Source organism: Tinamus guttatus, unplaced genomic scaffold (genome assembly GCF_059628265.1).
Source record: "Tinamus guttatus ecotype Peru unplaced genomic scaffold, ASM5962826v1 Tinamus_guttatus_pri_ptg000301l, whole genome shotgun sequence".
Taxonomy (NCBI): domain Eukaryota; kingdom Metazoa; phylum Chordata; class Aves; order Tinamiformes; family Tinamidae; genus Tinamus; species Tinamus guttatus.
Window position 1 is genome coordinate 2,352,905 of NW_028288835.1, and position 25,353 is coordinate 2,378,257.

The 25,353-nt window shown below is 35.9% G+C and overlaps 1 protein-coding gene across 2 annotated transcripts in view; it reads right to left on the minus strand.

The window, feature by feature from the left end:
* Window positions 1-25,353, minus strand: part of FSTL5 (follistatin like 5) — a 219,024-nt gene that overhangs the window by 39,692 nt on the left and 153,979 nt on the right. Inside the window, exons 7-10 of one of the 2 annotated variants that reach the window (XM_088528107.1) lie at window positions 20,887-21,007; window positions 14,211-14,372; window positions 13,507-13,641; window positions 2,078-2,104 (exon numbers count right to left, since the gene is read on the minus strand). In XM_088528107.1, coding sequence (XP_088384233.1) covers window positions 2,078-2,104; window positions 13,507-13,641; window positions 14,211-14,372; window positions 20,887-21,007 — 445 coding nt within the window. The remainder of the gene's footprint in view (window positions 1-2,077; window positions 2,105-13,506; window positions 13,642-14,210; window positions 14,373-20,886; window positions 21,008-25,353) is intronic. The other variant, XM_088528108.1, reaches the window with a different exon arrangement.

Here is a 25,353-nt window from a genome sequence, read left to right on the forward strand (position 1 = left end):
ATTTAATATTTATACTAATATTTATATACATGTTATTATTGTAATTTATAAAGCTCCTTCAAAATCTTTTCAGAATTTCGGGCACATATTCTCTTAACTTACACAAGCAACTGGTTGTGACAAGGCTTTCCTGTACATCACATAAATAGACATACATATTCATATATATTGCAGACATTAAAACAAATCTAAGGTTTGCCAACCTTAGTTGTCCTCCTACTCAGCCTTCCCTCTCTTCTGTCAATATTTATATACTAGAAAATGACAAAGATTATCTGCTACAGGAGTCAGTGCTGATGTTTATTGGCATTTTCCTGATATTGTTTTCTTATAAAGGAAATCCATCATTGCAACTAGTCAAAACATTCACTGTAATGGGTTTGCTAAGAAGAAACATAGGAGAGACCAAGATTTGCTGTAGCAAAGGACATTGCTGCTTCATATTCTTGATCCCTAGTATGAATTAGTTTCCTTTCAACTTCCCAACAGTTACAGAGAAACTGGCATTCATAAAATTAGAAAATCTCTTTCCATTCATAAGTACCATGGCAAACTACTATTTTAATCAATCGTTATTGCTACAAATCTCAAATTTTCCAAAGTGCTTTATAATCACTGAAGGCATCATAGGACTTGGCTTGAAAAAATAGTCCTCCAAAATTCTTGGAGTGCCAATGTTTTCAGTTCTCTTTTCTCACACAAGAGAAGTCTTGGAGTAACACCTCTATAAGCAGTGAAAATGCCATATAGTTGAAAATTAGAAACTTATATTATACTTCCTTAATCCTAATAGTTGAATGGTACACAGCTCTGAACAAAGAACACTGCAAAGCCAATACAGCAGGAAGATAATAGGTGAGCTCCACTATTCCACTATAGTTAATGAATTGATTTGCTTACCAGCTGAGGAATATCCAAAACCCTAGTTCTCCCTATTTGTAAAGGCACTGGAAAATGCCAAAGATTGCTAAGCAAATCAAATATCAATTTCTAAATCTTGCAACTAATTTAAAATACATCTTTTAGAATCACTCAGCCGAACTGTTTTCACCATGAATTCACAGGAAAGTCTGAGCCACTTTCCGTACAACGTAGCTTCCAGTGGAAGTAACTAAAAACTTCCTATTGATGAAATACTTGAATTCCTGAAGAGTAACATTAAATTGAAATCAGACTATATAAGGAGATGAGATCTCACGCCAACCCTTTGATTTTAGTATTTTTTCATGGTAACACTTATTTCTGTCATGTGCTATAGGCAAATATTAACACATACATCAAAATAACTCATTTATCAAGACAAAAGACACTTCATGGTTTCTATATTAGTAATATACAATACTGTATTGTATTTATCCTTGAGAGATCCAAAACTTAGACGTCAGAAACTCAGAAGCCCTTCTTGAGCGTATGTCTCACTAAGAAACAAGTTCCTCACTCACTGAGGGAGCTGGGCCTGTTCAGCTGGAGAAGAGAAGGCTGAGAGGGGACCTGAGCAGTGTCTAGAAGTACCTCAAGGGAGGCAGTGAGGAGGATGGGGCCGGCCTCTTTTCACTGGTGGCCACCAACAGAACTAGAGAAAACAGCTGGAAACTGAAACACCAAAAGTTCCATGGGAATTTAAGGAAAAATTTCTTCCCAGTGAGGGTGCCAGAGCCCTGGAACAGGCTGCCCAGAGAGGTTGTGGAGTCTCCTTCTCTGGAGATCTTCAAACCCGCTTGGACGCAGTCCTGTGCCACGTGCTCTAGGTGACCCTGCGTGTGCAGGGGGTTGGACTAGATGAGCTCTAGAGGTCCCTGCCAACCTTCAGCATTCTGTGATTCTATGAATGAAACTGTTTAAGATGGTAACGTTCACAAATAAGAATGATTCATACAAAAGGATCAATTCCAACAGCAGACAGTTTGATTGGCTGGAAACTTTATCAAGTCAGTTAAATCAAACCCACCAAGTGCTGCAAGGAGGAGGATAATTATTATAGTCTATGAACAATAAATATGTACATAGCACAAGAGACAAACATTTCACTGTCATACTGAAAAAATACAAAAAAAAAAAAAGTGATTTGTATTAGTACCTTGCTCTCGCCACAATATGTTTGCAACTGCAGCATGTAGGGAAAAACAGAAAACACAAATGAACAAGAAAGAAATCATGAAATGATGCATCAATTCTGAAATAATTAATGTTTAACTTCTGATTCACTGAAATACCTACAATGTAAACTGAGGGAAACTACGAATTAACAGTAAAAATAATGAAGTTCTATATGTCAAAACGATAACGTAACAACCATAGTTACTCGGGCTAAGGTAAAGCCCACCTTAACCACTCCCAAGCTAATTCCTTTAGCCTTTTATTAGCAGTGTGTTTCCACTAAAATCCACTAAAAAATATGTGGCATTTTCATACACAGGAATTATGTAGATAAATTAGAGGTGATGCAATTTTCATTGGTTCCTATAAAAGTACAATTTGACTTCAAAGAGATTTATTGCAGAACATAAGTACAAGAGAAACAGATAAAAAGAAAATGCAAAATTGATATTTGAAGTCACTCTTCTGTATTGCTCTAACACATATGATGTTTAACACTAGCCTTGGAAGGCACAGAAGTGAACTGGTAGTATAGCAGCAATGTCTTTAAGGAATCCAGTGTTTGGGCTTTGGACATTTGAGACCAATGAAAACTAATTTTACTCATTTACTACCTGTTGCTTTTTTTCTGCTTGGAAAAATAAAAAGGATGCAAGTATAATTGCACACATTTAAAATATTTAGTAGCTCAGTATTCCATGGAATAAACTGGTTAAAATGCGGCCATTACAGTATTTTGCAAAACAACAATCAGAAGACCAAGAAAAAAAATCAAAAGGAAAAGATCACAGTATCCAGAACAAGCACACATAGCTGTCACAGACTTGACATAATGAAATTGTGATGTGAACAGACTGTGGCAAAAGCTTAATATACGCTTTAAACATCTGCAGAAAGTAATGGGAGATACATTATTAAAAACCATGAACATGGTACTAAGGAAGTCCTTAAAACATGACTTGCTTGTCCTGTACAAAGGACAACAAAGAACAACCACCACTCTAGAAAAGTCCCTGGGCTTCTACTGGCCACTGCTAGCAAAAAGACTCATGCAGTGCACCATTTTTCTCGTTCTTTCATTCAAAAATATAAAATATAATCTGATGGTCACGTAAATAGTCTCTTGGAGAAGGCACCAGGGCACCTTCTGACAAAATGGTGACAAGAGGATTCTGAGGTGTTTGGCTTGCCTCTACCCCTCCTCTACTATTTTGGTTTTAATTCTCAGTTGATTGTACTTCATGAACTCTCTCAACGGAGCAAGCTCAGTATATGTATCACCTTACATGCAGTATGCAACCTGTGTTACTCAGTTATCCCTTGATAAAATGAAGGTGATAATGACTTTTTATATCCAAGACTTTCTAGTATAAAAATGAAGTTCCCCTATATAAGTGGAAAGTATCAGCAATACTTTTGCAGCGAAGCAATGTTGAATGCTAGAATAAAATGACACTTTTCTACAGTGAGAGAGACTTTTCTTCTCTCTTATGATTACATATCATGAAAGTTAATGAAATATTTTTATAAAAGGCTATTTCGATGCCCCAGTACTCATAAGCAAAATAGGATCAACTGAAACCTTAACATGTGAAGAATTTCTTAGACTGTTGCACTAAGAGGACAAGTCACTTGAAAATGGAAGGTGGAAAAAAAGCAAAAAGACACATTTTCTGCCTTATGTGTTGGTGTGATAAAATGCTTTTGGTAGTATCTTTTACAATAACAGAAAAAAAAGTACCTTTTGAAATCCAAACAGTGATTGTTCATAATTTGATGGCAATTTTTACTGTTACCTCTAGATTTTGTCTCATCAAAACACCTTCCTTGTTACTAAAATTCTGTAAATATTTTACTTGAATTTCTATTAGAATTTACCAGCTGATGAATGTCAGTAGTCAACAATTTCATTTCACCCTCGCTGTACTGGACTTTGTACCATGAAATACGAATCACTGATTCCAATGACTGAGCCACTGGAAGCAGGAGGTAAAGGTAAGTATTGTATACAACAGCGTGGAGTAAGGAAGATGCAATAGTATATCATAAATAAATAAATAAATATTTTTTTCACACACTCTGTTACTTTTTCAATTGCCCCACCACAATCCCCTGTGCTCTTCTAGTATCAGCATGATTTCTCTCACTTAAAACGGTGGGTTCATTCCTGTTCTTCATTTACCTTTGTATACACTTTGTAATTACCTTTGTAATACTTCTGAGCACGTTCTCACCATTCCCCCAAGTTTCCTTTTTTTTTGCACTAATGAGTTATTTTGCACACTTGAATATTTGCAAGAAAGAGGAAGAAGAAATCTCCCTATGAGGACCCACACAGAGAATTCCTCTTGCCCTCCCTGCTGCCGCTGAACTGCTGTTGAGCAGTGGAACAACAGAAACATCAAGTGCTGGAGGGCAGAAGTTCCAAATGTTTCATTAGCATTGAGTAAAATCTCTCACTCCCTATGAATTTTAACCAAATTACAAATCCATAAAAATGCATCTGCTTTCCTACTGAAACATTCAGTTTTATAACACAGCTTGTACTATTCCAAATGAGTCTGAAATAACTTTTTTATAAAACCTGAGACTAATTAAATGTTGCTGTATGTAGCTGAATTTGGAATCAACAGGTTCTACAATGCAAAGTAAAAGAAAAAAACAAAGAGAGTAATAATTAGGATCTTTGTAATGAAACAATCTTAGCCATTCCAGAGTCTATAACACACTTCAGGATGCTCCAGAAACTGTTGCTAGAAGCTTGCTCCCATTTTCTATTTAAACCTAAATGGTGTTATCCGTACTGCAAGTAGTGGAAGACCTAGTTCTTGTTATTGACATATAACATGCCAATATGTTTATGTGAAATGCCTAGTGTTAAATGAAACAGTGTCTTGACTCTTTCTCTCAAAACTTTCAGCTCATTTCTTAAACGTGGGATTTGATCATTTCCATTTGGTTTCCTCCATTCCAAAGGAGCCACAAAAACAATATCCAAGTAAGTTGCTGGCCTATTTCTGCAGTAGTGCTTAAATGGACATAGTGTGAGAATTCTGAGAAAGTAGTTACATTTTTACTGTTCATCTTACAGCTACAAGAATAACTGTTAGGAGCAAAACGAAAATTCCAGCTGTTTGGAGGAACGCTGTCTGCATACTTCACCACACAGCCACCACCTTTGGAAACTTTTCTGGTTAATCGTAAACACATCATAAAAAGACCATATCTGTTAATCATAAAAAGAGCACATCTGTTATATTTTTGTTGCTTCTCTTATCTGTAATGTACAGACACATGCCCTTATGTTAAAAGGCAAAACTATGCCACCATTACTGTCTGATTGCTGGGCTAAATGATTTTTTTTTAGGTATTTTTAGAATGGGTAACTGTGTGACGAAACATTGCTGTACTTGCATGCAGGTGTGCATTTTGTTATACGAGTAAATATCTTCCAATAAACTAAACTGTAGAAATCTAGGATGGATCTGCTGCTTGCCCACCATGTTAGCTTATTCTTCTAATTTGTTCTCTGTAAATCCTCAAAATGAATTATACTGAATTTCTTTCTAATCACACATTAATGCTCCACAGTCTATATTAGTAATGAAGTAGAAATGGTTCCTAGGCCGAGTTTCTACCCTCTACCTGGAAATTTGAAATAGAATCTTTGTCTATGATGCTATCAACAAGTACAAATGTATTTAGCTCGGCCATAAAATAAGATACCAACATAAATTATCTCCAAGGAATTACATAAATAGGTATCCTTCTGCATGAGATGTGACAGGAAGATTCCATTGAATATGCATAAAGCCCTTCACTGGAAATTTAGGCCATAAATCACAGTCAAAAGGCTTTCAGTCTTATTCCAAGATCCAGGCTGTGGAGATGCCTGGTTGCTTCTGAAGGCCATAAACCTGTCAAGGCAGTAGGATTCAGATCACATAATCTCCTGTCAGGTGACAGCACTTTGACATTATGCAAAAAAGGCACCGGTTTAGAAATAGATCTACTTAATAGTATGGAGAGACATATTATTTTTTAAATACAGCCCCAAGACACAATGCATGAGACGGATAATCTTCAACCTGCTCTATGCAAATGGATTAGAGAATTTATAGGAGAAAGTAGGTGATGATGTCACAGGGAGTGAACCGAGTGGCACAGGAACCTGTGATTGATAACCAGGAATAAAAACTCATAAATATTAAAATAACATCAAGCACTGTTAAGTTGGTCCCAAAAATGCCTTAGTAGCATGATTAGACAACTTTCTGTCAGGATAACTGACTGCCTAGGTACATTCCTATGTCTCAATACTTAAAAAAATAAAAGAAGTACTAAAGGAGACATTAATCAATCTGAAACTCTAACATGTTTTATAAAACAAGGTTTTGGAAAAAAAAAAAAAAAAAAGGAAATACTGCTGTGCACAAAAAATACAATAAACAGCAAATCTCCAGAATTGTTTAGCTTTAAAAGCTTTGAAAACAGCACATGCTTTCACAATCTATGATTCCAGCTTGATAGCATTCTATTAAAATGAAACTGAGAGGAAAACAAAGTGGAACTGTTATATCTGTCACAGTCAGAGAGAAATATTTAAATATTTGAAAATTGCCAGTGTAAGTATTCTTGTCTCTGACAATCACTCCTGTTTATTTTCCTTTTCCCGTAATGTCAGAATACTCCATATTGATGTACCTCATTCCACTAATTCCATTAAATATTTCTGTGCTAACATAATTTTGCCTTCCTATCTTTTTTTTTAAGCTCACAAAATGTTTTATTTCTACTCCTTAACTATGCACTATACTAGACATATAGCTAATATTACTTTGACTAAAATTTGCCATATATAAATTATTGGTCCTAATACCATCTGACTATAAGCTGAAAGCAAACAGCCCACAAGTGGACATTGCTATTTCCCTCTTTTTATTTCAGGACTATATACTCTATTACAACAACAAAAAAGACAGTAACATCTCAGACCATCCTATTTTCTTATTTATATATGTGTGTATGTGTGGATGTGTGTATATATATATATATACACATATAGTCAAGATACACTGCCAGTTTAAAATGCACCTGTATTTTCTACAAGCCAAAAAATGAAAAGCTACCTTTTTAGCTTTTCAACAAAACCAAGAAATAGCAGCCTTGAAAAGAGCAGCATTTTTTACAATGTTCCATTTACAATATTCTTCTGCAAATACTGCTGTTCTGTATTTGCACAGAAGTAGGATAGTAATTGAATACATAAGGCTGATGGAGAACTTTCTACCTTGTAAGTAACAAAATAGATGGTAAATAGCCTATACTCAAAAGAAACATTTTCAAGTGGTCCGAACAAAGAACACGAAAACAGTTTGAAAGTTTGAAGAGGTGTTTGGCTTTTAATTTTGAATAAATTTTGCCATATTTTGCAAAGTCAAGAAGATCACCAGTATTAGAATAATAATACCTGAAGTAACTATCAACTACTTTGAGTGGGACATATGTGGGACATAAACAATGCTCATAGCAAATTTAATTCAGAAAGAAACTAAAGTTCAAGAATATAAGTCAGCTAATATGTTTTAGTTGAAACTGGGTCTTATCAGACAAATCTCATTTGAAATTGAATTCCTCACTGTCAAACTCATTGATCCCAAAAAGTAGTTTTCGATATGAAGTCACTGGTGGAATGTACCCCAGAGGAACTGCTAGTGAGTAAGATCTTAACTACTCCATCAACAACCTGGAAACAAATACAAAATCATTTCCTATTAAGTCTGTGAATTACCTGTTATGGTAAATAATGGGATTTTGGAAAGGAGTTTGAAATACTTTGTAAAACGCATCTCTAAAATAAATACTTTTCTTTCATAAAACCCCAAGAGGAGAAGAATACAGACTATCCCTACCCTGGGAGAAAGGGAGTAAGGAAAAAAAGCAAGATTTGGAAACTGAGGCCTGATAGGATTTAGGCTGCATGGTAGATACATTTATGAACACGAACTTCCACTGCTGGTACTAAGGAACAGGGATACAAAGGGATATATGGGTGGAGAAGCACAGAATCTGTTTCTTCCCATTTTTAAGCGGATATTCAAAAATCTCACAAAAAAACCCCACGTAAGACAAATCCCCTCTAAGCCTTATGCTGTCAGTCTTATTTTGAGATACTTCTGTTCAGTGTGAAAGATAAATTAATCAGTATTTAATGATGGTACCTTTGTAGGTTAAAAATACATAAAGGACCATTCCTTTGACCCAAAAAAATAAAAAATAAAAAAAAATAAAAAAGGAGGAAGTGCTTACTCACTGATTTCACATTAAAAACCAGGTATGCATACTTCTATGGTGGTGAAACTGGAAGTAGTGAAGCAAGGTACCAAGAAATAGAAGGGATTCTCCATCTCCTTGCATCTTTAACTCTGGTCTAAATGAATTTCTGGGAGGATAGGCTTTAAGCAAACACAGCATTAGATCTGCATTCAGGCATAACAGGATGAAATTTAATGTCTTGCGAAATGGAGAAGATAGATTAGAATGAGATGGTGGCTCTGTCAAGCTGAAATTTTGTGAATCTATGAAACGTCTTTTCTGGAAAAAAAAATCAAACTGAATGAAACTAAAACCAGATTTTAATTTGCTAGGGGTCTAACAGTCATGATTATACCAGACACTATTTTCCATACAGCTGAGTTCTCTCAGATATGATTAGAGGATCGGGACAGTGGGGGAGACACTTTTATCTTCATTAAGATTTACATTGGATCATTATCTCTCCGAATGGTTTTCACCAGTCACCTCAGGGTTATCCAGCTATCTCACAGCCATCTCCTGCTCGAAGGCTTTAACCAAAACTTAAGAGAAAATGGAATTTGCAGCACTGAAAGTTCCCAGTCTCTGGAGAGTTAAAATAGTTCTTACATCCATAAATATTTTAGACAGTACTGCTGCAGGTATAGGATGTAACAGATCTAATCACTACCTTTGTGGGATGCTTCTTGCTGAGCACGAAAGTCGTAATATGTTAAAATGAATATTCTGAAAAGCTGCATGAGGAGCCAATCAGGAGGCATCAGAAACACAGAGGTAATTAGTATTCATGCTTTCTATATTAATCTAAAATGTTAATTAACACAGATGAGATCAATATCTGATGGGAAAAGCCCTCCAACCCCACAAACCATAATGATCATAAGCAGTTTCCAATTAAATTATAATATTCTCATGAAACATCCACTTTCTGTCCAAGGCCAAGGTTTCTCACACTAAAGTATTCTTTCCAATTGAGATTAAAAAAAAAATCCTATGAATTCTCAGGCAAAGGCCTAGCTGGAAAAGCGAACAAAGACCACGGCATGAAAAGTATGCACAACAGGTAGGAATTTAACAAGAGAACTGGGCTTGTTCATCCTGGAGAAGAGCGAGTCTGGAGAGGCCTACACCAACCAGGAGGTTGTTATGAGCAGGTATGAGGAGGTCACCAAGAGCCAGGCCCTTCACCAAGCGCCATAGTTGGAAAAAGTAGGCAGGTCTTCATGCAGACAAGACTTTCCTTCAGATCTGATGTAGAAGCAACGCATTTCAAAGCCTGAAGAACACTTCCTTACACGTTCATTGCTTAAATTGCATTTAAGCACTCGCTGAGAGTTCTCTCTGCTTCGATGGTCGTAAAGACTGGGTCTACAAAGTGCAGATGACACCTGCAGAAAGCTACCAGACCCTGAAGTCCCTACTCAACATCTAAATCATGGATTGTTTGGAGAATTTTACTACGTCCACCTCTGGAGAAAGTATTCCCACATTATTGGAGCACATTCCCATGAGAACCTGCCCATGTGAATCCAGACTACAATATAAAAAGCTATCACTAAATGAATATAGCATTCTTAATATAATGAAAAACAAACAAGCAAGCATGTTTTCTACATATTATCTGTTGCAGGAGTGGCGATAGCATATTAGCAGATATATTTAAATATATATATATGTTTGAGACAGCAGCAATTAAATGTTTCAACCTAAATGTTTCCACCTGACATTAGAACAACTGAAAATGGACAGTACCAGACATTTGTCAGCAGACTTTATAGCAGATGTTTGGGACAAGATAATATAAACTAACAATTTACATCACAATCTATTTATCTATCAAAAACATGCATGTACTTGGACAAAGATGTTAAATGCATCAAGTCATTCCTACAAAATGAGATTACTGGTAAAACAATATGCTGAAGCTAAGCTATTTTAAAGAAAAACATTTAATTCTTCTCACCAGAGGCTCTGCCAAAATGAAAACATACTTTCAGAAGTTTTATTTTTAGTTCACATTGTAATAGGCTTAAGTGCTAAGTAAAGCCCAAAATATTCTTGAGACTGTCATCCTTTTTAAAAGTCTTACCAAGGAATGACAGAACAAACCTTCAGTTTAGTGCTGGCAGAGCTGTACAACAAAACACTACTTTTCATTAATGTTAATCTCAAATTACCACCTTGATGACAAATCATTATCACTGAAATACACTGACTTTTCTTGAAAACTGGAATGGATCAAATTTCTGTACCAGCAGCACGCTTAAAATACACAACGCCCTTGCTCTTCCAAGTCATATTTTGCACTATGCATTTTTATTTTTGCTACTAGCAACACAATTCCTGCAAATCAGTATAGGTTTGCCCTTCACTCCCTCCTTGTTTTTTGGGGGGTTTTCTTTGATTTTCTGTTTGTAATAGACACAAACATTAAATATGCATGTAGCCCCTTGGAAAGCCTAACAACTTAGGCACATGGTTGAAGAAAAGCCCTGCATATTATTTAGCAGTCTGTTCTTATCTATAATGGCACTGATTCTAATTTAGACAGAAATACTAGAAAAGGTAAGATTTTCTCTGAAGATATGTTTACGCCAGCAGGAATTATTCATTCCCAAAGGAATGAGGTAGCCATGTCTCTTCTGCCACCTATTTTACTTTTTTACTAAAAATTTAGTGAACATTCACTTTGAATATTGCCTTTCTAAGAAATAAAATACATAGACTGGTAAAAAATAGCATCATGTTTGAAGTTCACTATGTGCTTTATAAAGCTTAACAAAATGCAATTATAGTTTTAACACTTTGGAGGTTCACTGTTGTCAATACTTTCTCAATAACCAATCAGGTCAATTATCTGCAAGGCTTTTATTTGGTGAAGAATTTTACCCTGTATAACATTTGAAAAGCAGAGAAACCCAGACTAACTGCCTAGCTAGTGAGAACAGAAAGCTGTTGTGCTGTCACCTAAAGCAACATTCTATATAAGATTTCCAGAAGGGAGGCTTTTGTAAGAAAAAAAGAAAAGGTCAAGAAATAAAAAGCTTCATTAAGAAACTGAACGTTTGCTTTCTTTCCTTAAAACAGGTTTAAAGCAGATTCAAAAAAAATCTATAGCAGTTTATATTAAATCATATGAAATCACATGTAAAACATTATACTGTAATTTCAGTTTTTCTAAACCTAGAAAGATATCTTTGTAAAAGGACTTAAAAAGCAGAACTTCCAGCAAGAAGTGAGCGAGTATCTTTGATGTCTGTCAAAACTTGTACTTGTGAGGGCAGACTGCAGGTACTGGGATACTGATATTGACACTAATTGCTCTTTTTCATTAGTACTTTTATTTGCATGAGCAGAAATGGGTTTTGGAATCAGAGTATCATCTTGTGTAACTACCTGTCACACCTGTATTTTACCGTTCTGACACATTCCTAGACTAGGCCAGTATTTCCACAACCACCAGTTTTTAGCACACCATGCTCAGACACGTAGGAACGCATCTCAGATAAAATGCCTCTCAGACGTACGACACAGAACTTAAAGTAAATGAATTTTCTAGGCATGAAAGCGTCGGTGATGAATTATCTCAGACAGAATCAGGCATATATTCTGTCTTCCCTCATTTACATCTTTCATGCCACTGATTACCCTGAGAACTTCTGCCTTACTGCTGCTGGCTTGAACGCATTTGTTGCAAGGGTTGAAAAGACAGTGCATGGTGTGGGATTTTACAAACCCTGTAAAGTTAGGTGAACTAAAATTCTTGCTGTAAGCAATATTTTGCATAGGGGAGGCTACTCTTGTGACTTGGTAGCAGTCATATCTGTTTTATCCTCTCTCCGGACTGCTAGAGACAAAAGGAGGTAATACAGCCACTTCATAACATCAGATTACTAGAATTTCGAAATGACCAAAATAATTTATTTATCCTCAGTTTCAGAATGTCTAAGCAGCCATTTTTATGATGCTCTTACAAATAAATAAATGAATAAACAGAGAGAGAAGAAAATAGAAACACATGCTAAGACTTTAGAAATGACAGCTATAACTAGTGCTACTCAAAGTAGCTATGTAAATATATTAACCTTCGTGTTACAAAACTTTCCTGCATGGAACATTTCTTTGCAAATATTTAAAGCCTAATAAACCTATACATAGCTGAACTCAGTGTCTTATGATAGGAAGTGTCACACGACCTTGCAGTGACACTAATTCTGCTGTGGGATCTCCCAAATACTCATCGTTGTTGAATAAGCTTCCAGATAAATAGAAATCCCTTAGGTTAATGCATTCAGACTTACTAGTAAAGTAACTATCATTTTACTAGATCTATTTCCAATGAATATATATAGCATTCATTAAAATATTTTTTTATTATTTTTTTTCTCTTTAGGACTCAAGCTGGAACAAAAAAAGATGGATTTTTCTGAGCAGGCAAAAGAAAAGGCAGTGGAAAATATTATCAAGAAAGACAAGTAAACAGGGTGCATCAGCCCCACTCCTATTCAATAAAAAGAAATCATAAATAAAACCACTTTAGGGTGCTGGTATGTACATTTCTTTGGTGCACTGAATTCCCAGCCTAGCGAGTAAATGGTAGCACTGCTGCTCCACCTTCCTGGGGGAAAAGAGTTCTGGAGTTCTGGAAGGCCCAGGATTGCCTGGGCCAGGAGATCTGGAAATGCTTCAGTGCTCCAGCTCAGATCAACTCCTGTGATGACTGTTATATAGTAAGGGCCAAATCTGACTCTTGATACGTGAAGCCGATAAAGGAAGAAAAACTAGAAAAAAAAAAATGAATTCCCCACCTACCAGAGCTACTTCCCTGCCTTATTTAGGAATCTGGTTGTTTCTTCCTCCTTCATATTTCCTTCACATGTGACAATCCTTTAATCTACAAATGATATAAATTTTAACACCAATTATGCCCTTTTCCTTCTTTGACTCATCATCATTATTTGAACTTTTTTTTAAAATCAGCTATCAAGAAGTACTCAATTTATTTAATGTTTCATGCTTATTTTTAATACAAATTTTCTTCTAATGCTAAGCAAGCATGACTTTTTTTTAATATATATTTCTCAGAATACGTACGGGTCTTTCGAGCAGAATCTTCCACAAAAAGAGAAGAAATGTCTTCATCCACCCCTGCTTCATTCTTTGCAATACAAGTGTAGGCTCCTGTATCTTCATAGCGCACATTGCTGATGTGAACCTCACTGCCATTTGCTGAAAGGAGAGGACAAATTCAGCATGCGAACAAAAAACTTCTGTTTTGCTACAGTGCTTTCAGATTATACATTCAGAAGGCTTTTTCATCTTATGCTAATTAAACCATTTTCCTTCCTGAGTTCATAACTTGGAGGCCTGCCAAACTACTGCAAAAGTATTCGACGGGTTAGGGAACGATGTATACTATTATTCATCTCACAGATAACAGGAATATTTCATCTGATTTTGCAATTTGGAAGCTAATATCAATTTGGCATTTGAGAACTGTTTAAATGATTATGAGCATTTTTAAAATCAAACAACAATACTGTATTTGGGACAGGGTCTTAGGCTGTTTGCTGTACTAAAAAAAATGCATATTTTTGAATAGAGAATTTATGGATAATTCTGCCAATAGACGCCACCAATATTCCAATGAAGAGAAAGCAGAGATGCATTTTGAGGAGTAACTGGAATACGTCTCCTGAAGTGTTTACACTTCAGCCCTTGGCTAAAACCGCGTGAGCAGGAGATCTAGTACAGAAAAGGATACAACAATAGAGCAAATAATAAATATGCTCCTTTACCTTGCAGGGTGAGCTGTTTGGATAACTTTGGAGCGATATCGATGCCGTTCTTCAGCCAGCCCAGCTGTGGGTTGGGAATGCCCTCAGCGTGGCACCGCAGGCTGGCTGTCACCCCCGGCTCCCTGGCCTGGCTCTCGGGATACACTCGGATGACGGGGGGAACTACAGGCAGAAAATAAACAGCATTCGGTGGAGAAGAACGTTATCTTCATTTAATAATAATAATAATAATAATAAAGTAACTCTAAAGATTCCTGTAGACTCCCGCAGCTATATATAACACCACTGTAATGCAGTGTGATATCCGTCACATATTCAGTGACATTTAACACCAAACTCTGTCACAATAAATTTATGAGGCAGAAGTATATTTAATAAGAAATACCTCTTCTCACTGCCTGTAGTATCAACTTACAAGGTTGAGTTTTAATTCACTAGGCCTGTATTTTTGTACTAAGATTGATATTTTTCTTTAGATTTCTTTATTAAAAAAGAAGTGAGTAATGTGGAATGTACGAGGATGTGACTGTAAGTTATAGCATGATATATAGAGATTGGAACTGTCCTTTCTAACAAGCATTTTAACTTTTCCACCTCCATCTTTCTTCCTACTCCTCAAAACATGTTTTAGCAATCTCTATCGCCTGTGCAATTAATGTAACCTTGTTTATAATACTTAACACTCTTTTTAGCTATAGTAAATGATACTATTCTGAAGTGATGCAAAACACTAAGATCACAGATTACATATATACCATATGTCTATAGGGGATTTCTTATGCCTACTGAAAGAGAAAATCTTGCCTCCTTTATATAATGTAGTGTTAGATGTATGTTACTGGACCATGGGGACATTCAGGTTTCATCTAGACTTTTCTATTTTTGTAAGTATTGTAATTAAGAAAATAACCCTATAATGAAAGGCTACACTTTTAGAAGTAATAAAAATCATAGTTTATTATATCATACAAATTATTTAGTACTGTATTTCTTAACCTGTTAGGCAGATCAACTGAATAAATGAATTATTAATCTTAATCAGCATATAAACATAAGTGTATGTAGCCATTTTTCAAAATTACAGATCTGACTGGATGGCTGTGGGCTTTATTGTAGAATATCTCACACTACCTGAATCTGAACATGAGATCAGTTCATTTTAAGCGATAGTGCTAAGGTATCTGGCTTAAGCAATTTCTTTTTGAGCATTAGTGGTATGTAGGCTATTTTAGTCTTCTAAATTTCACTATTAGTGAAAAATAAGAATGGTCACTTTGCCAAGGGTTGTGAGCTGGTTACCATTCATGCTCATCAACCAAGTCTATTATTTATTGCATCAGTAATGGTAGAGAAGGGGCATATGATATCAGAGGGCACATACTCCTGTTGGTAATCAATGACTCTCTTGCTATTTTGATTTTTTACATGAATAATCGTTGATCTGTCACTACACACAGACAGAACTATTTTGTGGGAGTTTCTTAAAAAAAGAAAAAAAAATCTGTAAAAAAAGTTAAAAAGACATATTCCCTGATCCCCAAAGCATTATTTAATATAGTTATAAAAATATGAAACACTTTGGTGGTGTCACAAACCACAGCAGGGTAGAGGATGAAGTATCAGTTGATTATGAAAAAGAGATAACAAGATCAAAAATTAACTGTGACCATTTCAGCAAGAGTTTAAGTATTTCCAAATGCTATCTAACTGTTTACAAGAAACAATCCAGCAGGATGTCCTATTAGAGCATCAGTTTGCTTCAGACTCTACTGCATCTCCGAAAGTGAAAAATAGTAGGTTTCAGGGATATTTTTTAAAAATGGTGAAGGTCAAATAATATGCATGGAATATTACACATAAGCCCTACATGCAAACTATGAAATATATGAAAAGAGCATGGAAGAAACTGAAAAACACGAGAATTGTGACTGCTAGTTGCTCAGACTCCCAGCTGAGAGCATGGCCACATAAAAACTGGAGATTTAAGGTTTCCATCTGTCTTCTGGAAGGGAATTTGTTTTATGGGCCCAGAGGTTCTACTTCTGCTCATCTCCAGCCTGCGGCTCCCAGTCCCCTTCCTCTCCAGCTCTTCCCAGCAGGTCTTTTCCCACATCACGTGTGTGTGTCCCCTTGGGACACGTTTTCCTTGCTGGGAAACCCACTCAGGTGCCTGAGCCTCTTTTTCCCTCCTGGTCCTACTCCGATTCCCTCCCTGGAGCCCCGTTTTACCCCCTGCCCCATTCAGCCTTTCTCAACATAGGCCATTTCCTTGGCAAAACTACCCCCTGTTGCAGGATTTCCTCCTGCATCCAAACCAAACGGCTTCCTTCTCCGTCTTGCTGGGATGTCCCCACAGATATTGCTGCTGTTAGCTCTTTCTCCCAGGCGCCCAGAGGGTCTCAGAACCTTCCAGAACTAAATGCCAGACATTGCAGGTCATTTTACCCCTACTGCCTCTGTATAAACAACCTTCTTGCGGCTGAAATCCGTCACACCCCATCAATTGCCACTGAGTGTGAACAGAAAATTCTCAAAGTCAAATTTTGGAGAATTTTCAGTAACTGGAAAAAAATATAAACATATAATTTTAGTTTGGAAAAAATAAAAGTGTATTTCCCCTCAACCTTATACTCAGAATCCCCTAGATGATTTAGCTGCAAATTAAATAGATATTTTAGGCAAATATCCAGTACGGAATATTTCAGCCTGAGGGGTTTACATTACACAAAGTTATAAGCAACTGAGAGCAGTATTTTATAATGAGAAGCATCAGTCTGTCATGACTCCAGCTGTTGCTCCCGTTCTTGTTTACTTCCCAAATCAGATCGTACATGCTAAACACAGCAATTTAATAATTCTGTGCTTTTGGCAAAATTTGCTATTTTACAAGGCCTCGCACACCACTGGGAACATACACAGCCTGGAAGGAAACCTGAACCTCAAAAGAGGAGGTTTACCATCTATCCTGAAGGAAACCAACAGATACATGCTGCCTTTGAAATATATACTCCTCCTAAGAAGGATGAGTTACGCAGCCTTCTTTACCATCAGTTAAACCAGGCTGTAGATGCCAAAACTCTAGTGGCTGTAGGCATCTGCTGTTGGCAGATGGTAACTTTCTGGCCTCTTTCATTCTTCGCAAAGTTTTAGAAAATAAGCAAGACAGTCAAAAATCTCCTAATCAGAACAAGAACAAGCACCAGGATAAAAATCCTACTTTAGAAGATGCTGTTGTTGCTAAATTAACCACTGGAAATGGTCAGGAAATGTAAAGGTCAAGATAACCGTGAAGGTATGTCTGAGTTTTCTTTTATTATTATCCCATCTTTCTGGCATGGATGCTATTCCCTCTGGTGGTGTTTTTCCAGCCCCAGTGATACCCCTGGGACACCAAGGCTGCAGCAGAGACGGTGACTCCCAAAGTCACAGCAAAAGTCGTAAATTCTTGCCCTATTTTTTCCTCAATTTCCCTTCTCCAACTTTCTTCAGCAAATCTGTGCACAATTTGCATTTTGCAATACTTGTCTTGCATTTCCATTTTTGATCTCATATTATCCTAGAAGCTACCTGTAATATGTTCTGAAGAACTGTGCACCTGACACCGAAACATTCGTTTAGCACTAGTTCAGTCTCAAAAATGCATTTGATGTGTCTGTGCTTCTCACCTCTTCGGGTTTATTTCAATTACCTTTTTTGTGTGTGTGTGACTGAGCATAATTATTCACAGAAAGCAAATTTGACGTATGGAAGAAAACTGATTGTTAATGTTGAATTTTAAAGAGGCACATTCTGGCACTTTAACCAAAAGTAGTCTGCTTCACAAGAGTGTGGTCACTACATGGGTTAAAAACCTTTGGGAAGTGGAGAAGGTTGCATGACTTGCTTTGGTAGACCCTCACGTAACACATAAGTGAATGAAGCAAAGAGGTGCCCATCCTACATCCCCAATCATGCAGCTCAACACAGACTACTGGCTCCAAATACGGTGAATATATAACTATGCAACGCAGCTTACAATTGCTATAAAAATCCCTGAAGACTACTTCAATCATGTCTAATGCGAAAAAAATTATGAGAGAAAAAGAGTCTCTTCAAGCTGTATGGAATCCACAGAGGAGGTATCTGTTTAGAAAAGATATATCTTTATCTTTATATATATCTTTATATATATATATATATAATAATAAGGATAAATATAATCAATATAAATAATACATATTATTACCTTTATACAAAATACTATATGCTTATATATTTTTATATTTTGCATATTTACTATATTTAAAAATAAATATTAAGATATATATTTTAATATATTTTTATATTATATATATATCCTTAATATATAGCCTAACTAGGTTCTTCTAACACTCTATGTAATAACTTTTCTTAGACTGTGAAATGTTATCAATAAGATTAAAACCCCTGGCTATGGAGAGCATGAGTTCATAACTGGGTGAGCACTAAATGAATGAGGAAGGCCAGTCTTGCTGAGGTCTTTCAGCTTTTCCAATAGCTATTTCTGACGTAGAAGAAACACCATCCACAGCTTCTGTTTGTACAAGCTGTTCTAGGGATACCACATTTATATAATTCTAAGAACATAACAAAAAGCAGTAATTACTCTTAACAATGATCCCTTAATACTTTCAATTAACATAAGCAAGAGGATCATAAGAAAAAAATTATTTTATTATTCAAACTATTTTTCCCCCATTTAAATGATGTGTAAATATCTGCTGTCCCATATAGCTGAATGATGATTACATGAAGTGGTTAAACTAATATATTAACACCCTGAAACAGCTTTCTAGGGAGAAGTAATTACAATTATTTTGCTCTGGCCACAGTTTACTATGTTTCAAAGAACTCTACCAGCATTTCCATGTAGTTTCTTGAATAGCTGCAGCAGAAAAAAAAACATCAGAGGCTAACAAGTAAGAATGAGGATTCCAGAATAGCATAAATGCTTCTCGAGTACAGATGCCTCACCTCTGCATTTATATTAATCCATCGTACTGTTTGCTTTTTCAGTAAAGAAGGATTTTAAAAACAAATTATTGATATTATAAATAATTTATGGGAGAGTGAATTCCATAGCCTCTCTTTGTCTTTAAATAGCATTAAAACCATTAAGCAGGCCCATCTTTACCTGACCTCCTAATTCAGGGTTTTATGCTACATGTATATGATGTTTAAAACAGCAGAACAGAAAACCCTGATAACATGAACTGGAAGGCTGCCCCCCCAAACAGAAATGTTCACAAAACCACAAAACTGTATCCTTTGAAGGCATTAAGTATTATATAGAACATAAACAGTTAACACTTAAGCAGTTATTCCTGTACAATTTGTATTGCTGTATCTTTTTATAGTTTGTATGAAGAAGGATTAAATATCAATTTGCTACAATATTACTTAAAATATTCACTTACACATTGTTTATACAAAGTTAAAGATTGAAATTTCTACACATAAAACATTCTTTTTATTTTTACAGTGCTGATTATTTGTATTGTTTAGTGATCACAATAGAGTCTAATTATTCCTTTGAAATGAAAAAAAAAATTAAAATTTGTAGATTAAAAAAAAGAATCCTAATTGGTTTAATCTTGAAATTAAAAAATATACATATATGTAAAATATTTGCAAAGCATTCAATGCAAATTATAGAATTATTATTTATAAGCAAATACAGATTTACAGAAATGCACATGTGGAAGGAGCTTAAAATCTAATTACATTGCTTTTATAGAGCCCAATGAAGCCTCATAATCTCATTAACCTTTATCTGACTCTTCTGTTAATACAAGTGTCATCATATTAATTAGTCATTACCATGGCTCTAAGCACTGACCATCATGCTTGTGCTTAGGAAGTATCATCTTATTAATTAGTCATTATCACGGCTATAAGTATTGACCATCACGCTCGTGTTTAGGAAGATTGCTGCTCACGTACACAGATATGAAATAGGGAAGACCTCTCATTTGACCAGAAATTGGATTTCAGGTTTTGTGACTCCAAACCTTGCACCACACTTGTGCAAGAGAAACCACTCTTGTGGAAGACCAGCTCTATGGGTAGATGAAATGGGACCAGGCAATTTGGGCAGCTTTAAATGACCTGAATGATACAAAGTGCAACAGTCCAGCCTGATATTCCAATCCATCATCAATTCTAAACAGATATTATAGCTCTATACCTTCCTAATAAAAACACATTCAATATAATTATATAGAGCATACATATCCATATATAAATGCTATGTTAAATGCAAAATGTTTTAGCACAAGAGACCAATAGATTATACTCTTCCCAGGGTGTTCTTCAGAGCTACTAAACTGGTACTCAAAGCTACATTTTTAATAAAAAATTCTTATTTTACAGATAACATCTTAATCACACACATAAATGAACAGTTCACCGTACAGAACAAATCCTCTGGACTTATCTTATTCTAATAAGTATTACTCATACAGGAATACTAAATGAAAAAGATTATATTTTATTGTTTTGAAAGCTCATTTATAGAGGAATGAGGAAAATCATTCATATCTCCTTTTCTTTCCAGCTGTAACACAATATTGAAAAGTAAAACAGAAACAACAAAGCTACTTAATGAAACCCAAAGCCAAATCTCCTATGAGTTGGTAATTAGAACAACCTTCCTTACCATTCACTTGGAGAAAATGAGTTTGATAGAGCTTATCATAACCATCAGCATAGCAGGTGTAATTTCCCATATGGGTTGTGGTAACTTTAGTAATGTACAAGGACCCATCATCTCCAAAATCCTACAGGGAAAGATCAGAAACAAGGTTATCATAATTACTTCACTATCTGTACAATAATTATACTCTGTATCTTGGCAACAAAATTGTGATGCAAATATCAATCACCACAAACACTTAAACTAGCTGAAAACAATCCGCAATCCAGATGGTTTTTTGAATGGCAGAGGTGTTTAATCTTGCCTATTATGTTTTGCCTGCAAAGTAAAATACAATTTCTATTTTAACAATTTATTAAACCCAGAATCAGTAATTGAGTATTTGTTTTTGGGGTGCTTTTGTTTTTTTAACTAGTTTTAGCTACTCAGTTTTTTAGTGATAGTTTTTTCCGGGAGAAAGGCTATTTAGAACTGGACAAGATTAGACAAGAAGTTAAACTTCACTGCATTTTAACAAGGTAAATAACATTTTGTGCAAGTGTGGTCATCCTTTGAAATAAACAGATACCCAGGAAAAAAAAAATGCTCATTTGATTCATGTTCTAGTCAATATTTTTAACCGGATTACAGTAGAAATTTTGACCTTCAGTTCAATTCCTGAATGTCTTTGTTCTCATAACTTTAAATTTACAAGTTCATATTTATTCAAATTGCTGCAGAAGCATGGAAAAATATTGAATATGTCTTGTTTCCGTTTATGCTATTTTTTGTGTCTTTGAGGCTACCTTAAAATAATTGTTCCTAGTCCAATCTATCTTTTTCCAGTCTATGCCCCATTAGTTCTGCAGTTTTTTGATCACCCTGCTAGTTGGTTTTTTTCTGTGTTTTCTTCCATAGTTTACTTTTTCAGCGACACTTATTGATTTTTTTTTTCTTTTCAGTTTTACTTAGTTACCTTTGTTCTGTTATACATACAGCATGTTTTCATAAAACAGCAGTTAAATTATTTTGAAAAAATATAAAATAGGTTAAAATATGAAAAATATCTTTCAGGTTCATATATAGCTTCTGCTATACTATGTTCAGAAATTAAAGTGGAAAATCTGTGATAAAAAATATGGAACTTTTAGTTAGTTTCATTTTTATACTTGGAAGAGGGACACTGGGTCATGTTAGTCCCTTTTATGGAAGAAAACAATGCTACATAATCATTATGCATAATAATATCAAAATATATCATAAATTCAGTTACTTGTTTGTAAACTTGAACTTCTGCACCAGGATGAATAGCTCTGTTTCTGATGCTTTTGCATGAGCTGAGTGCTGGGACTGGGCTAGTCATGGGATGCAAGTGACTAATTAAGAACTATCCAGGAAAAAGTAATTTTCTGCTGCAAAAAATCAATAGTGCTGACTACGGTATGAAGCATCCTCTCACAATATAGGAAAAGTGAGAGAGCGAGAGCATAATTCTCTTCCCCTCAGAAACTCAAATGATGTATGAACCCCCAGGGTATTATAAATTGTATAAAGAGAGGGAGGTGAAGAAAAAACATTGAGAGAAAGGAGCTGTGTCCTAATGAGCTTCTACACCCCTCCTGATGCCACAACAATAGAGTTCATTCCTTTATCCATAGAAAAATGGGGAGCTACATTTCAATAGGGAAAGACAAGCAGCTGGAAGAAAGTTCCTGTAAGAGGGTCCAGTGGCAGGTTAAAAGTACCTATGGGATCCAAATCTATCGGAGTATCTATTTAATGATGAGTAAGGCTGCCATCACAGCCACTGGCAAGGAAATAACACTTGGAGCAGCTGAGTTTGGTGGGGATCACAAGGGGCCACAAATTGCTCAGAACTGAGTCCACAGGAGTTTTGAATATTTTCAGGGGCCTGGAACATCTGCCCTGTGAGGAGAGGCTGAGGGAGCTGGGCCTGTTCAGACTGGAGAAGAGAAGGCTGAGAGGGGATCTAATCAGTGTATATAAATACCTCAAGGGAGGGAGTGCAGAGGACGGGGATGGTCTCTTTTCAGTGGTGGCCACTGATAGGACTAGAGGAAATGGCCGGAAACTGAAACACCAAAAATTCCACAGGAACTTAAGGAAAAATTTCTTCCCAGTGAGGGTGCCAGAGCCCTGGAACAGGCTGCCCAGAGAGGTTGTGGAGTCTCCTTCTCTGGAGATCTTCAAACCCGCTTGGACGCAGTCCTGTGCCACGTGCTCTAGGTGACCCTGCGTGTGCAGGGGGTTGGACTAGATGATCTCTAGAGGTCCCTTCCAACCCTAAGTATTCTATGATTCTATGATTCTATGATCTCCAGGAATGGAGACTCCACAACCCCTCTAGCCATCCTGCTGTGGTCAACTCAGAGTGAAAAAGCTGCTGCTTCTGCTTAAACGGATTTTCTGTCATTTCAGTCTGTGGCCTGTGGCCTGTCCTTTCACAAGATACCAGGGAAAAGAGGCTGCTCCATCCTCTTTACTTCTCCTGTTCTCGTGCACTGAGAGTCTCCCCCACAGGCCTGCTGTCCTCCAGGCCCAACGGTGCCAGGTCTCAGCCTCTCGTTGTGTTTTCAAAGGGACTTTTCAAGTTATTAGTGTGAGAATCAACCTGACCCCCAAGAGTCACACGGGAGGTACAAGCATCACATCTAGCTAATAGCTAATATTATTGTTGTCTACCATTTTTAAGTAATCTATGACAAAGGTATTTGCCAAAAAGAAAAAGCAATCAAGCAAACAAACAGATCAGAATGGAATACATGAACATTTAGATGCCACCATGCATGTTCTGGAGACCATCACTTCAGCCTATCCTCTCTCATTACTTATGCTGAACTATTGCATGTTGTTTTGGAGCACACTCACCTGCTCAAGGCCTTCAACTTGATCTTGACTAATCACATCCTGATGTGCTCTTGAATAATGTTACTTTAAGTACACTATTTTCTAGGTAAATGCAGGTCTGTGTTACCTCCTTGCTAATCTACAGAGAAGTGGTGGTATTTCAGTAGGATTCCCCCCAGGACACTGTCATTTCATAGCTCAAAATATTTGGAATCTATGGGTGGTTGTCACAACTATTAAATTGCTTATTACTACAATGAGTTTTTGTTTATTAAAACAAATGATTCAATAGAATGAAAACTGAATATTGTAAGCAGTGTCTGGAAGGCAATGGTGAAACACAAAGCTCTTTGAGGGTGAATGTTGACTTTTACTTATACTATCTCACAAACTAAGTCACTGAAAAAAAAAAAAAAACCCGCTGTGAGACAGAGATTTTCAAACATCAATGATTTGGAGCCTTCAAACATCATCATCAGCACTTGAGGGGGAAAAAGGGTTACCTTTTGAAAACCTATTTGATGACCCTAAAACATTGCTACAAGTCCAATTTCTGCTGAATATGTTCATTTACCAACAGACTATAATTTAACTACTGTTCAAATAGAAATACCACAGAGCCTCTGAAATTAAATTGGGAAACTAATTATTTTTTTCATCCAGAAAAAAAAAGATAGGATTGAACAATTATTTAGCAATTACTCTACTACAGCGCTCTGTTCTGTCAAAGGGCTTGACATTTAAGAATCATAATATGTGTCATGAATAACAAGTAAAGGCGTATGGAAAGAAGACTTTTGGTTTTGACAGCAGATCTTTGCTTAGTTTTCTTATACAACAGAAACCTAAAGGTGATTTTTTGTTTATGAATCTGTTATTATTTTCTTTGGTTTTATAACTTGTTTTCACACTCTAATTCTTTGCATATAAGAAAGTTTTCATTAATAGGTCTACGATGACCATTGCCAACTTTCTCATAATTGAAGAGTGCATAATTAGACTATTTCAATTTGTGTGCCCCATACAGGTATACTCTTTCTAACACCACAGTTTAGTTCTTTGCCAGTATTCTGCTCTGTTAATGATTTTTCTTGCATTTTCACTGGTATGTAGTAAAAATGGTACTTTAACGCACAAAAGTACATAGATTATGCATATACTCAAAGTTGTTTTGTGATCTGTTTCATGTAGGTCAGATGATATGATAGATATAATGCTCTTATACTCATAAAATTTTCAGTTTCTTAAGAGCTTGAAAATATTAGTCAGAATTCTACCACATACTTTAGAGTGGAAAAGAGAATAAAGAAGAAACTAAATAAAACAGAGAAAAAAAAAAAAAGAATGAGGACATGAGGTGTGAATTACTATAAGCAATAATCCTTAAATAGAAAAAATGAGCTGAGTGCTTGATATAGGGAACTAAAACGGTAAGAATTCTGAATTAATAGCTTCTTGACAACATGTGAAACCTGTATTTCTTTTTGTAGTTTTTAACAAATCTACAACAAAAAAGGGAATTATAATGGTTGGTGCCTATTTACTGATAGTCAGTAACGTAAACATTGCAATATATCTCAGTAATAATGCCAACACAGTTGAGGGGGTAGAAGAGGAAATCTA